The sequence below is a fragment of the Ranitomeya imitator genome, chromosome 2, assembly GCF_032444005.1.
Source record: "Ranitomeya imitator isolate aRanImi1 chromosome 2, aRanImi1.pri, whole genome shotgun sequence".
Taxonomy (NCBI): Eukaryota; Metazoa; Chordata; class Amphibia; order Anura; family Dendrobatidae; genus Ranitomeya; species Ranitomeya imitator.
This window is the reverse complement of record NC_091283.1, coordinates 580,735,588-580,750,797: the sequence shown is the minus strand read 5'-3', so window position 1 is coordinate 580,750,797 and position 15,210 is coordinate 580,735,588. Positions and strand designations below refer to the sequence as shown.

The following is a 15,210-nucleotide window of genomic DNA, read 5'->3' as shown; positions in this document are numbered from 1 at the left end:
AGAGAATCCGTCAGCAGGTTTTTGCTATGTAATCTGAGGACAACACGAGGTAGAGGTTAAACACATATTTCAGTGATGTGTCACTTATCAAGTTGTGTGTTGTTTACTTACAATGAAAGTTTTATTACTAGGAAATCATCTGGCAAAATGAGCACTGGTTTGACTCTGCCCATTCCTATGATTAGCACCTGACTGTCTATATACTGTACATTTTACATAGAGAGCCTGGTGTGGGCTCTGCTTCATTATAAATCTAAAACCTCTGTGTCACAAATGCTGCAATCAGTAAACTAAGTGATACATTGTTGGAATCAGGGTCTCTTTGCTTACATAATGCTGCTTTCAGATGAGGTAGCAAAAACCTGCTGACAGATTCCCTTTAAAAAAGTATTGTTCCTCTTAAAAATTTGGTCTGGTGTTTGCTTTCAAATAATATACTGCTCTGACAATATAGCACTGGACCATATCTTCAACAGAAGCTGAAATTTAAGTTATCCACTAACCCAGTGTTCCCCAACTTCGGTCCTCAAGAGCCACCAACAGGTCATGTTTTCAGGATTTCCATAGTATTGCACAGGTGATAATTTCATCACCTGCACAGGCAATAATTCCATCACCTGGGCAATACTAAGGCAATCCTGAAAACATGACCTGTTGGTGCCTCTTGAGGACCGGAGTTGGGGAACACTGCTGACTAACCTAATGAATGAGGATAAATTGATTTTTTGGGAATTCTAACATACATTTTTATGCAACCAGATGGCCAGAGTAGCGGAACATTTGCCATTTGTATTACTAGTTATATGGGCTGCATTAGAGCTTCGTTCACACTGACTGTTGTCTACATAGACCCTGACAAGTGCATGGTTATAGTTCTGTGTGGGCAAGAATTATGAGGGTGTAGTAAGAAAAATGATCAATAATGTAACGATATTCCATAAAAATCTTTATTCATTATTATTACATACACTCGCTTTTTCTTTTGCAATGTACACAGTGTGAGACATACAAGGAACAACCCCAATGTAGAGGAATATATCTACAGTGACCATCATAAAAGTCATGGACCCTGCCGTCTAAAGAAATGACTGAAAACAGTGATATAGGTGTTAAAATAGGAGGGCGCAGGTATTATAGGACGTGTCCAAGAGGGAAACGCGTGCACAAATAACATCCGAAACACACAGATTGTTCAGCTCTTCATTTTCCTCCACCGATCAAGAATATTGTGCCAGTGCTATTATGGAGGAATGAAGGAACTGGAATAAAAGACAGGAAAATACATTAATGTTGGGTTTATGGACTATAATCTATTTCATCAGTACATTAGATTTAATTTAAGTGAATGGTGTAAGTGTAATCTCCACATATAAAACTTATGTCAGGGATTACAGTGCAGAAATAAAATCTAAAGTTTTATTTAAAGTTGATTCCTTTAATAAACGGCGCAATCCAATGAAGCTGCGCATTCTTGTTCGAATGGATAGTCTCTGAAGTCACCTAGTGGTGATTCTTGGTATTGTACATTTGTTTATCCTTTGTTTCGATTATTCTCGGCTACATTCCCATGACGAGCTTTTTTTTTGTTTTGTATGTGAAATTTCCTCATTGACTTGCAGTAGGTGTGGAAAATCCACCGGTAAAAACACATATATGTTTTTAGTGCGGAAACGCACTGACAATGCATGTTACAGGCACCTAAGTACATCAAATACATTTTTGTCAAAGCCAAATGTCAAGAAGTATCAAAAACAGAGCACCTTTATTTAAACCGCATGTTACAAAACACACACAAAATGCAATAAAAAAAAAAAAAATCGCAAGGCACCTAATTTAAGTAATTTGGGCAGAAATATTGCAGCATCAAAAACTCACTGAAAACTCATTCTGTACGATTATGCTAATGACACTCTGGCAGAGTTTGATCCAAATGTCATCTTAGCTTGACCCGACTCTCTTGCATGAGAGAATAGTATTACAGGTGCAGAGAAGACGGAGAACTTAATTTCTCCATCTTCTACACTGGCTCTGTGAGTGTACGTCAGACTGCACTTGGATGACATCAGAGTGCAGCCCGATTTTTCACATGCACCATTATCAGAGCTACTTGCAGCATGCTATTATTGTGTTCTCAGGCTGAATTGGTATGTGAAGAAAAATCGTAGATCTGCTCTACCCCATAGTATAACATTGGTCCCAGTGCTATCCGACAAAACAGCAGATAACACTTGGCCGTGTTATAGGGGGCTGTGCACTCTAAATGATATAGTGATAGTAAACTTAGATTGTGAGCCCCAGTGGGGACAGTGATGATGTCTGGGGAGTGCTGTGAAATTAAAGGTGCTATATAAGCAATTAAAATATGTAAAAAATAAATAGTGGAAATAGTTATGGATGAACATAAACAGCTGAAATGTTCAGTTAAGCTTAAGGAGAACATTCGATCATATCTGACAAGAAGGCCAGCACTGCACAGCCATGGACAACACCAGGAATCTCCATACATTTGGTGCCAGTGACTAATGCCATGCGTTATAAATGGCCACCACACTGCTGATAATGAAGAGGTTGTCCAAGTAATGCACAAGTTGTGGACAACATTGGGGTTTCTTTTTGAAATGCATACTACAACAACCAGATGTACCTTTTTAAATGCTATAGTCTTCTGTGTACTCACCTTCTGCACCAGCGCCATTTCAGCAATGTTGGCTCCTGGTTCCCGTGTAGCATTGTTATTTCCACATAAGCATTGCAGCCAATCAGTAACCACTTCCCCAAACCAAACCCAGAAGTCCGGGGAAGACCTGAGCTCTGAAGCCCATCAGCGGCCAATGCTCATGTGGTACAACAATGTCATGCATGCGCTGGGATACCCAGTACCAACATTGATAGAATGGCGCCAGAGATGAATGTAAGACATTTTTAGTTTACACGGGGGACTACAGCATTTAAGAAGGCATTGTCCAAGCAATGGACAACCCCTTTAACACAACCTAAAAGCTACATAAAAATATAGTATCTTCTTAAATACTTTGTTTAAATTACCTAGGGCACCATTATGGGAAGTTGGTGGACTTTATGGACGTACACATATAGAGGGTGAGTGAGCGCCTATTTAACATCTATGCTTTTCTTTAGGTACCAAGAGTGGTGGAACATTATCTGAAAACCCAGCCAAAACATATGACTCCAATTCATCCAGACCACAATTTTCCCACCGTTCTTGATGAGAAGGCAGGCAGGAGTCTTGATTCATTGAGAGGTGCACGCCTCTTAATAAATGAAGGGCATCTGATGAGTTGCGTGCACCTCCATGTGTGCGTCGCCACAACTCTTACTCCAGTCTGTGACTGGAGTAAGATTTGTGGTATAAGGAACGTTGCCACTTGTCATAAATTTGACAATGGGGGTTGCCACACCTACATTACGACCCAGCTCTGCCAACTTTGTTGGAGCTGGGGATGAAAATGGCGGGAGGACACCATAAGTTGTAAAATTTTACCACAGACTCTCAGTGAACCAAAATTTTGCGACTTTTCAAAGCTTTTTACTACCAAAAATCCGGCGTGAAAACTTTGATGAATGGAGCCCTGTGTTCCAACCTGAGATTGAATCTGTTTATTCTATGAAAGTAGAATACCATAATGGATTTTCTTACTGTTCAGCGCTTTAACACATCTGTTTCCGCAAATTGCGCAGCACTTGAATAAAGGTGAGCAGTCATAGTCAGATGAGCAGGCGTTGCTGTCACTTTCAAAAACACATGGTGCGCTGGTAGGACATCCACCGGGTCTTTCTAAGAAAAAACAAACACAAGAAATAATGGTTAAAGGGTTTGTCCCTCTCGGAGAGGGCAGGCGATGTCACGTCCACTGATACTTGCCGGTATAGATCGTAAGATTGTCGTTTGCAAACATGTATGATTCATGGATTCGCCGGTTTCATACCGGGGGGTATGTATTAGTTATACATAGTCCCGTCCAGTGGGAGTGGCCTCTCTCCATAGAGTTGTATTGAGCTACAATGCGCCCCGTCTTGTGACGCTGCCCGCCACTGGGCATGATCGACTAGAATGCGCAGCCTCGCTCCATACAAGTGTATGCCCACTGGCCGGGAGTATGTATAACTCATACATACCCTCCGGTCCCCGGTCTGAAACCGGTGAATCCTAGCAGTGCACAGTACATACTCTGGGGGATTCATAAGTCTGCAGTCACACGTAGTGACTGCAGACTTATCAATTTTGACTGGACAACCCCTTTAATAGCTGGAATATATCAAATAAATCCGTTGCAATAAGTAGGATTCATAAGGGATCCAATATTTTGCTTGTTGCGCTCCCATAGACTTGATTGGACGAGTCTCTTCCGAAATACAGAAGAGAATAGCGCATGCTGCAAAGAGAATAGCGCATGCTGCAGTTTTATTTTCACACGGTTGTCTCAACAAGCCCTTATTCTGTATTCAAATTTTACCTGTAAGCGCTTTCTGGCATTCCGTTCTGCAGATTTTGGGACAGCACTTGTAGCCATCCAGACATGAGGCAGCATCACAAAACGCTCTTTCTTTAACTGCACAGTTAGAAATCTCCTCTTGAGGACAAAATCCTGTTCCTGGAAAAATAAAATGGATGATTGTGTTTGTCTCATAGTAAGTCATAACTGCCCAATGAAGTAAGCTGCAGGACTCCTAGAGTTAGCGGGCTACACACCAACAACTATTTTAAAGATATATTTAAAGGGGTTGTCCTCTACTATGATACCGATGACCTACAGTATCTGTATCAGAGGGTAGCCAACACACCCAACGATCTACTGTTTCCGGTATCGGCAGGTGCCTGATGTAAATTGTGTAGAGAGCAGAACTGTGCTCTACGGGCCGTTCCAGGATATCGCAGATCCGTTCCTATTCAAATGCATGAGGCGCTAATCTGGAGTACCCGGGTGCGGACACTACACAGTGTGTGGAGCATTGCTGTCCTGCTCAGTATGCTGATTCATGAATGTATGATTGATTTCATGGTCTGACCCAAACCTCGACCTTACTCTCCTTTCCCTATTCCTCCACACCAACACCACCCACCCAATAAAACTCTGACATTTAGATTGGATAAATTTAAAGCCTGAACAATGTAGTAAATTTGGTATAGCTCTTGAACCTGCAGAATATCTAGTGACTACCAAAAAAAACAACATAATTATTACTTGCAGCCGTCACCCCACAGGCTCAGAAGCATCATCTCCCCAAGGGTCCCTTTTCTATGAACAGACTCACAGAGACCCAACACTCCCTTGCTGGAAGTCCCCCAAAATCATCAAACCAAATAAGACATTTTTTAATACACCTGATGAATTCCCCGGACCAATTTAGAGCTTCATGGTCCCTCGGGAACAATACACTATGACCCGATAAGCTGATAAATAGCCCCTTTGTTATTCCTACTCCCATATGTCCCTTATAATTAGGGAGGGAGGATGGGACTGGAGCTGTCAAACTTCTACTGAGCTGATACTGATGACCTTTCCTAAGGATAGGACATCAATCTAATGCAGTAATGTTAATTGCCTGAAGTCATGGTAATTAGACCTCAGGTTACTGAATACATTTTTTTATTTCTTCTTAATTAAGGTTCTTATATTCTCCAGCTCTGTTTGTTCTGATTGACTGCAGTGTAGGAGCACAGGCTCACCAGTAAGTCAGTACTCCCGAAAGCTGATATCTGGTATGCTTATCTTTAACAAGCAACTAAAATAACAAAAAAAAAGATTTTTAAAATAATTGTAAGATAAATACTAACAGAAATCAGATTCAATTAGGAATAATTCTACAGTAAATCATTAAAGGATATCTATACTTCCAAGCAACTTTTCAAAATAGCATGAAGAGTATGTTACATCCCTACCTGGACTTGCTCCAACAACACCTGCTTCTGTCACCAGCCAAGTGTCATCGTATGCTCACTATAGGGGCAACACTGGTGATGGAGGAGACGTCATGGCCAATATCCATGGATGGTGCAGGTACTGTCCACGCAATGATAGCTGTGTGGCTAAGAGTGGGTTGTGTGTGCTGACCTGCTCTGTGCCAATGCGCCAGTGCCATACACTACATAAGCTCCCAGCATACTGCAGGGAGTTGTCATCTATTGTGATTGGTTTACCTTGTACATATACTATATATTTGCTGATTTCCTGTTCCTGACTTTAACTCTAGCTTGTCTTGCTATTCCCTTGACAGACCTCTTGGTATCTGACCTCCAGCAATTCCTCTTACTTGTCCTCTGATTAATGCCCTCCAGTGGCTAACCCCCGCTAGTATGATCAATCTTTCCTCAGGCTAACTCTTCCAGTATTCCATTCAGCAGCTACTCCATGGACATAACCCAGGGGACCCACTGTCGGTACAGATTCCTGTACAAATGGTGAAAGCTGGGGTTAGTTTGGGGCCTGTAAGACAGAGTGGCTAGTGCCAAGACTGACCAAAGTTGCCTTTCAGAGTTGGTAGCATCAGACAGATTTTACAGAATAGCTTTATCTCTGGCTATTTTATGCTTGTATCTTGCATTTTCACCAGTTTTGCCCTCCAAAGACTTCAGTAATAATAATAATAATAATAATCTTTACATAGCGCCAACATATTCCGCAGTACAGTACACTATAATAATTTTCAATCGACTCTGAACTGTTATGATGCCTTCCATATACAGCACAGCCTACACAAAAGGTTCCCTGCTCTTATTAACATAAAGAGACAAGCAGAGGCAGCATGGAGGAGATTATACACAGTACTGAGTAGTGTAGATGTGAATCCAGCTCTGGGTTGAGGTAAAAGACTTGTTTGAAAGCTCATCATTGTCTCTGTTTATCCCTTTCCTATTTTCTGTCTCTGCTCCTCACTAGCCCTTCCCCCACCACTTTTCCTAGAAAGTATGATAGGAAGTGTAACCTGACACATCCATTGCTGGCAATCTGTCTTGTCTTGAACAAGATAGAGATTAGCTGTTTTTCAGAGTGGATAATAAGTGCAGTAGAAGAAGTGTCTCATCAGTGGAGAAAGATGCTGATCTCACTGATAACTTATATTACAACGTTATTTAAAATCGCTTGTACAATTGATTTTTGTAAAGTTTTCGTTTTAAACACCTTGTTGTGTAATAAAGATGAACTTACTTGCTGTGGACTCAATGCTTGGTTTGCCCATATCATGTAAAGTAGGTACACAGGTACGTCCGCAAGTCTTTAGGCAACACTTGAAAGTTCCAGGGCATTCTGAATCCGATGAGCAGTAGTCATTGCATTTTTCAGCAGAAGAGAAAGCATTAGTGAAAGATGGACATGTGCCTGTTTTTTCTGTGGAAGAACACAGGATTTTTTGGTCTGAATACGCATTCAATGTATCAGGGCAATAGGTTGAATAAAGTGAGGGGTTAGATGTGCCTTGTGCATTTTTTATTTGAGTGTATATGAGTTGGTGACTCTAGGTTATCACCTGTTCACACTTAGTTTATGTTTGGATGTGACGGTCAGTTTTTTTAAATTTGCGCATTTTTTATATCATTTCCTTCCTTATTTTGATAAGGTAACAGAGAGGAAGGTGTAATGTGTGGTACCGACCCCTAAACTTTAGCTGTTCATGTATCAGTGCATCCAACATATAAAACTGACGCCTTATACATGATTATTGATATATTTTGCCCCATATTGTCAGTGTTCCCATATGTTGTATCCTTGTTCAATCCGCATGATGCAGTGGAACTTGAGACGGCACTCATCATTTTTAATAAAGATTACGGCCCCGATCCATCAAGACTGAAGGAGGATGAGTATGCCTCTTAATGAATATGGCGTCATCTGCCTTGCACCTTGCTCTGCTGATTTGCATTCTGGAAAGAGTAAACTTTACACCATGGATACTCAGAAATAAATGATAATTTTCCAATTATCTACTGGTGTGAAAGCACCATTATGCTGTTAGGGAACCTGTCACCTTGGCAAACACTGTTTATGTGCAGATATACAGTAAGTACACAGCGTTACCATGCTTCATGGGCGCCTTACTGAAAATGGTGCTACCGGGAGAAAATGAGCTTATTTCCTCCCAAGAACCGCCGACTTTCAGTCATAGGGCGGGCACATGGGGATTACAATCCTCACCCAAAGCACTGCACGATTTGATTGACAGCTTGCTCTGCACAACTGGACTGCAGTGCGAGCGATCAAAGTGATGGGGTGTGCTTACAGCCGCCAATCACAGGACTGTAAGCAGTGATGGGAGCGATGACTGTAATCGCTCAACGACTGAAAGCCGGCGGCTCCAGGGAGGAAATAAATTCATTTTCAGTAAGGCGCCCAGGTAGCATTGGAACTCTAATTCCGGTCAGATGAATCCTATATCTGCAGGTAAATAGCATTTTCCAAGGTGACAGATTTCCTTTAAAAGGAACCTGTCATATTGAACTTGCAGTCAGATGTGCAGGCCAGGCAGCAAGTACCCATGCAAGAGGAACTGAACAGATTGACAAATAGCTTAGTGGGAAAAGATTCAGGATAACTTTTAATTTATTTAATTAAAAAAGGGTGGTCCTTGTAAAGAGATAGCTGTTGCTTGCCTATTAGCACCGCCCTTTTGACTGTTTAACCCAGAATTAACAGGAATTTTAATACGGAATCATTTTTTATCAAAACTATACCACATTGAGTCATGCAAATCATTTATAATATGTCATCAGAAAATGACCTTCCATTTAAATCAAGTTTTTATGGCAAATATATATTTTTTTTAAATTGGTAATTTTTAATTTCACATTTTGATTTTTTTTCAATTTTCACACAAGCCAGTTCCTGTTCATTCAAGAAACTCACATTTACTTTAGCAGCAATATTAGCAGCAATTCAGACCCTAATTCACTGTATTGAAGCATCTAATAAGTGTGTGCAACGGTGATAGTACAGGGAGGGATATTTTTGTGACTTCGCCCTATCCTGCTTGTTGGATCCTTTTCCATATTAGTATGGCTATTGTATATGGAGGTGTTATCTTTCAATGTAATCCTGTCTGTCATGATAATGAGACTGCTGCACAAAGCAGAAAGTATTAGTCCTAGTAGCGAATATGGAAATTGCAAGATTTCTGGGAGGTTTTTATACAGCTTACCATGTGAACAACAAAAACAAAATTACCAAGAAATTGTAATAAATAGATTTTCAATAAAGCATGATTCAGCAGTTTTTTTGCTATGTAATCTGAGAGCAACAATATGTATAGGCTGAAGGTCTCATTCCAGTGATGTATCACTTGCTAGGCTGTTCAACATAATCAGTGCTCCATCAGCAGGAGATTATCACTGCATGAAAAAACCCATTGAATGAATACTGGCAATCTTAAGTATTGATATCCTCAATATTTCAGTGGTGCTTTGCATTAGCAGCAAAAAAGTAGTAAAAACAATCTGTGAACCATACAAGGAAAAAGAATATTGCAACACTCACCGGTCATAAAACAAATGCCATTTCCAATGTGATTTTATTAAAAATAAATTAAAAAGCAGCAAGGAGGCATGTAAATCACTGGTCCAGGAAGAAGCGCTTACTTAGGGCGAAACGAATCTTGTCTGTACCTTCCAGGTGCTTCATTTGCCTCCCTGCTGCTTTTTAATCCTTTTGAAATAAAATCATGGAATTTATTATGAACAGTCAGTGCTGAAATTTTCTTCTTCTTTGCATGGTTTGCAGATTATCACTACAGGACTAGCTCTCTAGTCCTCCTGCTCTGTATAACCTGCCCCCAACACTTTTTGGCATCTTTCTGCCTATGCACAGTGTGAACAGAATGCTGTCAATCATTGGTATGGGCGGGTAATACAGAGCTCAGCATGAAAGAACTGCTAGATCTGGAGCAGAGGAAGCAGAGATTTTATGAAAATGACAGCATGCAGAGCAGTGAGTGACAACACTGGAATAAGGGTGTCTGCCCCTACATCATATTTCTCTCATATTACATAGGAGAAACCCGGTGACAGATTTACTTTAAACAATAACTAATTTTCTGATGACAAATTACCCTTAATTAAATACATTTCATGAGTGTTTTCTCCTGATTACCACTATCTTCTGTGTTCTGTATGGACCAATCACACACATAAACAATCATTTTTCTAAGCAGATATACAGTAGGTCGTACATGTCCTGCTGTTTGTTCTCCATATTATTAAGATTGATCCAATCTGATTAGTTTCCCGTATTCAGTAAGTATAATCAGAAGCTGGCATACTCGGGACAGAAAGCTTACAGTTGTCATGTGGTGCTTGGTTTAGCAGTAAAACTTACCCTTGGCAGGAGGTTTGCAAATGGTGTGGCCATTATCAAGACAGCACTTAAAGTCCCCTGGGCATTCGGTGTCGCGGATACAGAGCCTGTGATATACCTCGTGTTCACTCTTGATATAGTACCTCTGAGGGGGGCAACTTCCTGGCTTGGTATTGAAGATGATATTATTATACAAGCCTGTAGAAAAATGATTGAACAAATAATTTTTAACAATTACTAAATACATACATGCAGTTATATTCTGTTATGACCAGATTTTGGTGTACAAAAGGTTGGGGGCAAGTAATGTTTGAAAGCCTCTGCAGTCCCTGCGCCGCCTCTCTGTCTGCCCTGTTGAGGGCAGAGCAAAGTACTGCAGTGAGCAGGCGCCGGAAAGGTCAGAGAGGCCCGGCGCCTGCGCACTGCAGTACTTTGCTCTGCCCTCAACAGGGCAGACAAAGTACGCCTGCGCCGGAGCCGTGGCTGAAGATCAGAAGAGGACGTCTTGGAATGAAGATAGGACGCGCCGCAGCGGACCAGAGACGCCCACCCGACCGGACCAGCAGCGGGACCGCCCCTGGGTTAGTATAATCTAACGTCTTTTTCTCCTCTTTCAGGTAACATCGGGGGCTTATCTACAGCATTACAGAATGCTGCAGATAAGCCCCTGATGCCGGTGGGCTTACCTCACCCGCGATTTTCAGGGTGACAGGTTCCCTTTAATGGAGGACAGTAGTGTGAAGTGACAGCAGCAGTCTCATGCAATAGGCTGCTAGGGACAATGTGGGTCTAATACTCGTGGCAGTGGATTGCCAAAAAAAATACCCTTCTGTGTGATTCCGTCTGACAGCTTGGGGAACTTTGAGATGGATGTCGGGGCCCTTGGACGCACTCAGCCTGTGAAGCTACAGGGAAAGATGGAGGCTAGAGGTGTTGCAATCCGGGTGCCCTGCTCATGGTGGAAAATAATTCCTAGTGCTAGAGAAAATGGCAAGAGGGGCACTCTACCTATACTGAGTACCAGGGCTGAAGTTTTGTACATTAACTGTAGGAAAGACGACAACCCATTGGGCCTTATCCTATATGCCTGTTTGTAAATACTGACAGTTGTCAAGTAAAAGTTTAACTGTTTTTACAAATCACTTTTCCTGTGGATTGATTGCTGCCATGGTTCTAGAAGAAGAAGACCTGGAGTCAATGGAGGCCCGTGGGCCAGAAGTAAGTGTGATGCACCCCTACACAGCAGCACACCAGGAAGGGGACACCAGGAGTGGGAGCAGCAGCTCGCCCACGACTGCCTCACTTTGGCACTTTACACTGCTCTCCACTGTTCTTTGTTTTCGCAGCTGCAGTATGACTTCCCGTCTTCAACACATGACCACTACAGCCTATCTACCTCAGCATCACCGCTGAACCCAGTGATTGGCTTTTACGGCCACATATTGCAGATTAGATATCACTACTGAAGTCATCTAAACAAAGAATCATGGGGAAAAGCAGATAAATTACACCCGGTGAACAGGCTCCAGACAGTTTCATAAAGCTTTACTTACTATGCCTATAAAATATTGTCTATATATATTCTATATATACTGTATATGATCCGGAAATGGAACATGAAGAGTGCTATGAATATATATATTCGGTTCTTAGGTTAAAAAGTGTATACCAATTTAATATTTTTCTCATCCAACACTTATTACAGTGCAAATCCCTGCTTCATAGATCCAGGTCCATGGAAGAGCTGCTCTCGCTGTGACAGAGCCGTTCAGTAAATGCATTACACAGTCAGCCATTCATTTAAAGGGAGTCAAGCAGTTAAAGAAGCATTCTCATCTAATTTTTTGAATTATTAAATGTGTGCACATGCATGTATTGTAGTGTGTGTATTAATATACCCACCTACTGCTGCTCTCCCTGGTGTCCAGTGCTGTTCTGCTCCTCATCTGAGTGACGTCACCACTCTGAAGACCCTCTGGGTCACGCTGTGCTCTATGTGACCCGGAAGTGACTTTTACAATGTAAGTCTCTGGAGCATCAGAAAGAGATACTATAAGCTTTCATTGTAAAAGAGACTTCAGGCTCACACATAGAGCATAGAGTGAACCAGCTAGTCTGAAAAGCAGTAAAGTCACTCAGAAGAGGAGTGCTGTACACCAAGGAGACCTGCAGTAGGTGAGTATGAAGACCGGGCTGCGGGTACCTGCATTGAGCTGGGTCTGGAACTATCGAGGCTGGGTCCTAGGTTGCCCCAGGGGAAGGAATAGGGGATGAGACAGGTCCCATGATCCGGGAAGAGGGAGTGTGTTTAAGCCGGGAGGAGAGTGGAGAGCGTGCGAAGCGGCAGAGGGTTTCCCGCCATCAGGGAGAGTGCAGCATGTTGTACAGCCCGCTCCACATCCAGCGGAGCCGAGACGTGCCGCGACGAGGCTTACCCACACGCTCCAGTGGGATTGTGACTGAGAAGAGCACAGTGCACCCGGATAAACGTAGAAGTGTGGGCCAGTTACAGGACACCGAGGTGCGGTTTACTCTGCCGACCAGCACTCATCAGCCCACGATTGTTATAGGGACTTCTGCAGCTTGCCTCACTTTGCTCAGGCTTATGGACTAGGGACTCAGCGGGTAAAACCAGGGACCGCCCACTGCTGCCAGAAGTTGGACCATTGACAGAGGACCCCATCTGAGGACACTACGCCGGCCATTGCTGGCACTACAACCCCCATCGGACTGTATACCAAGGAGCACCAGCGGGAGTCACGATAAGTGTTGTTTAAACCTCAGACTGTCGCATCAATTCTTACTATTACTTTAATTCTAGTTGACTGTTTATTAACTCCCTGCGAGAAGGTTACTTTCATCCTTACTGTTAAATTGAATAATATTGTTATACCGCATTGCTCTGCAATCCCTGCGTACTGCGTCTCAGCACCTACTTACTAGTACGTGAATACACTCAAAATGACTTATAATCAGAAAAATATTGTATTTAACTTTGTCTCCTTACAAACACCTTCGCAGCTGCAGCTCTCACAGCTCTGCTGTATTGTAACACTATTGCAATCCTGTCTGCCTGTGAGCTGAAAGCTGAAGACCAGAGGAACCTGCACACAGCTCTGCAGTGAGATCAGGAAAGCAGAGAGCGGCCACTAAACATTTCGCTGGTAACCATTATATACCACACTTATAACACCTTCTTTCAATTAAAATAAGCTTTGGAGGCAAATTCCCAGTGAGATCTGTATCCCACCCATAGATCTTAAAAGCCCATTTACATATTAACAAAAATGTGGATTTGTCTAGAATAAGACATTGGATCGCAAACATCAAACTATCATTTTATTCAACTTTTGATGACCTTCATGCCCATGTAAACAGCTTAGGAGGGTTGATCCTGCTAATGGATGCTCTTAAAAATGTATGCCTATACTTAACCTTCTCCAGTAAGAATAGCACGAGTTAGAGAAGCCAGACCCAGGCCGGCCTGTATGGTAGCACAGAGTCTCCAAATGTCAGTACTTCAGTAATAGTTATAGTCATTGTAGGTTAAAAATAATACAAAATAAAAAGGTCAGTATGAAATTTGGAGCGTATGGTGGTACAGTGTGGGCCTATAGACTACAATGTAAGCCTGATAATAGCTTTGTACAACTATTATAGAGGTCTGGCAACCTGAGTTAGGTGTATTCTATGATGGGTGAGATGGACTGCTCAATGTTATACAGTATATACTCATCTCGCATCATAACCTTGTTAATGTTATCTGATGACCAGTGTGCTGGTGTTTGTCATCCTACATGATTTCTGTATATACATGAGTAAAATATTGACTGTTTCTAGCCATGTAACTCCTTGTTCTTTTCTTTCTTGGATTTATCAGTTGTGGAGTGCCTGATGGGTCTTTATCAATAATGTTCTGATTTTTTGTGGCCTTCTAATCTATTACCAATATGCACCCGTTGGATTTATTGTTCCTGACAGAGGTACCTGAATCATATGAAAAGACCTTATAGTTATCAGAAAAGGACAAAAGTTGTTATAAATATTAAAGTAGCAAATGGCTAAAGGATGTCTCTCCACCTACCGTAATCGTCGATCTTCACTGACGCACTGATGACCAAGGTAGAAAGCGGAAGCAGCAAGAGCAGAACGGAGACGTGTGTTATCTTCATCTTGGCGGCAATGATGTCTTCCACCACAGTGTCAGGCCATTATATATATCTGCGCTTTGTTACTGTGGGTGGTGGCATGTAGAGGTGTGAGGACCTTTTTGGAGCAAGTTAGGATTCCTCCCACTATCCAAATAAGCTGCTGTTGTGGCCATGCCTGGAGCTAATGTCCTTATAGACAGGTGAGTCAGCCATCTACTTAACATTTTGGGTCACTAGGGTATGTACAAGAATAGTAAAGCAATCCATAGTTACTCATAGAAGCTGGTGCCATACTGATGCAATGAGTAATGTGGAATTGTTTTATAGTGTATAACAATTAACGTATGACTACATTGGGCCTGGATATTTCACAGAAATCCAGGTGTGCAAATACTAAAGTAGCAGGAACTAAGGGGGCTCACAGAACTCAGAAATATGGTCTAATTAGTATTAACTGTGTATCATGGAAAGCAAGAATGGAAAAGGAAAATGAATGCAGATCACCAAGACGAGGAGGAAAAACCACAGGAGACACAGTGGAGGCCTAAATTATCATGAGCTCGTGTTATCAAAAATTCCCTCTCTGAGACGATGAAACCAAGGGAACACATGGTAGTACAGCCCACCTTATTCACATAGTCCTCAGGTCTCACCCCTCCTCCTTTTTTACATAATTTAATTGCATAATCTTCTGAGATTATTCCAGGGTCAAGCTGTGTCCATCACAAGCTGTTTCTAGAACATTTTTCAGCAGG

At 42.0% G+C, this 15,210-nt stretch overlaps 1 protein-coding gene across 1 annotated transcript; it reads right to left on the bottom strand.

Moving 5' to 3' along the window:
- Positions 1-933: 933 nt before the first annotated feature.
- On the bottom strand, positions 934-14,515 carry LOC138665069 (WAP four-disulfide core domain protein 3-like). Its single transcript, XM_069752233.1, has 6 exons — positions 14,389-14,515; positions 10,326-10,502; positions 7,170-7,349; positions 4,476-4,613; positions 3,659-3,796; positions 934-1,259 (listed from the first exon to the last, which is right to left on the bottom strand). Exons 1-6 carry the CDS (start codon positions 14,474-14,476, stop codon positions 1,201-1,203), a joined length of 780 nt encoding a protein of 259 aa, XP_069608334.1. The 5' UTR covers positions 14,477-14,515; the 3' UTR covers positions 934-1,200.
- Between the last annotated feature and the right edge of the window lie 695 nt (positions 14,516-15,210).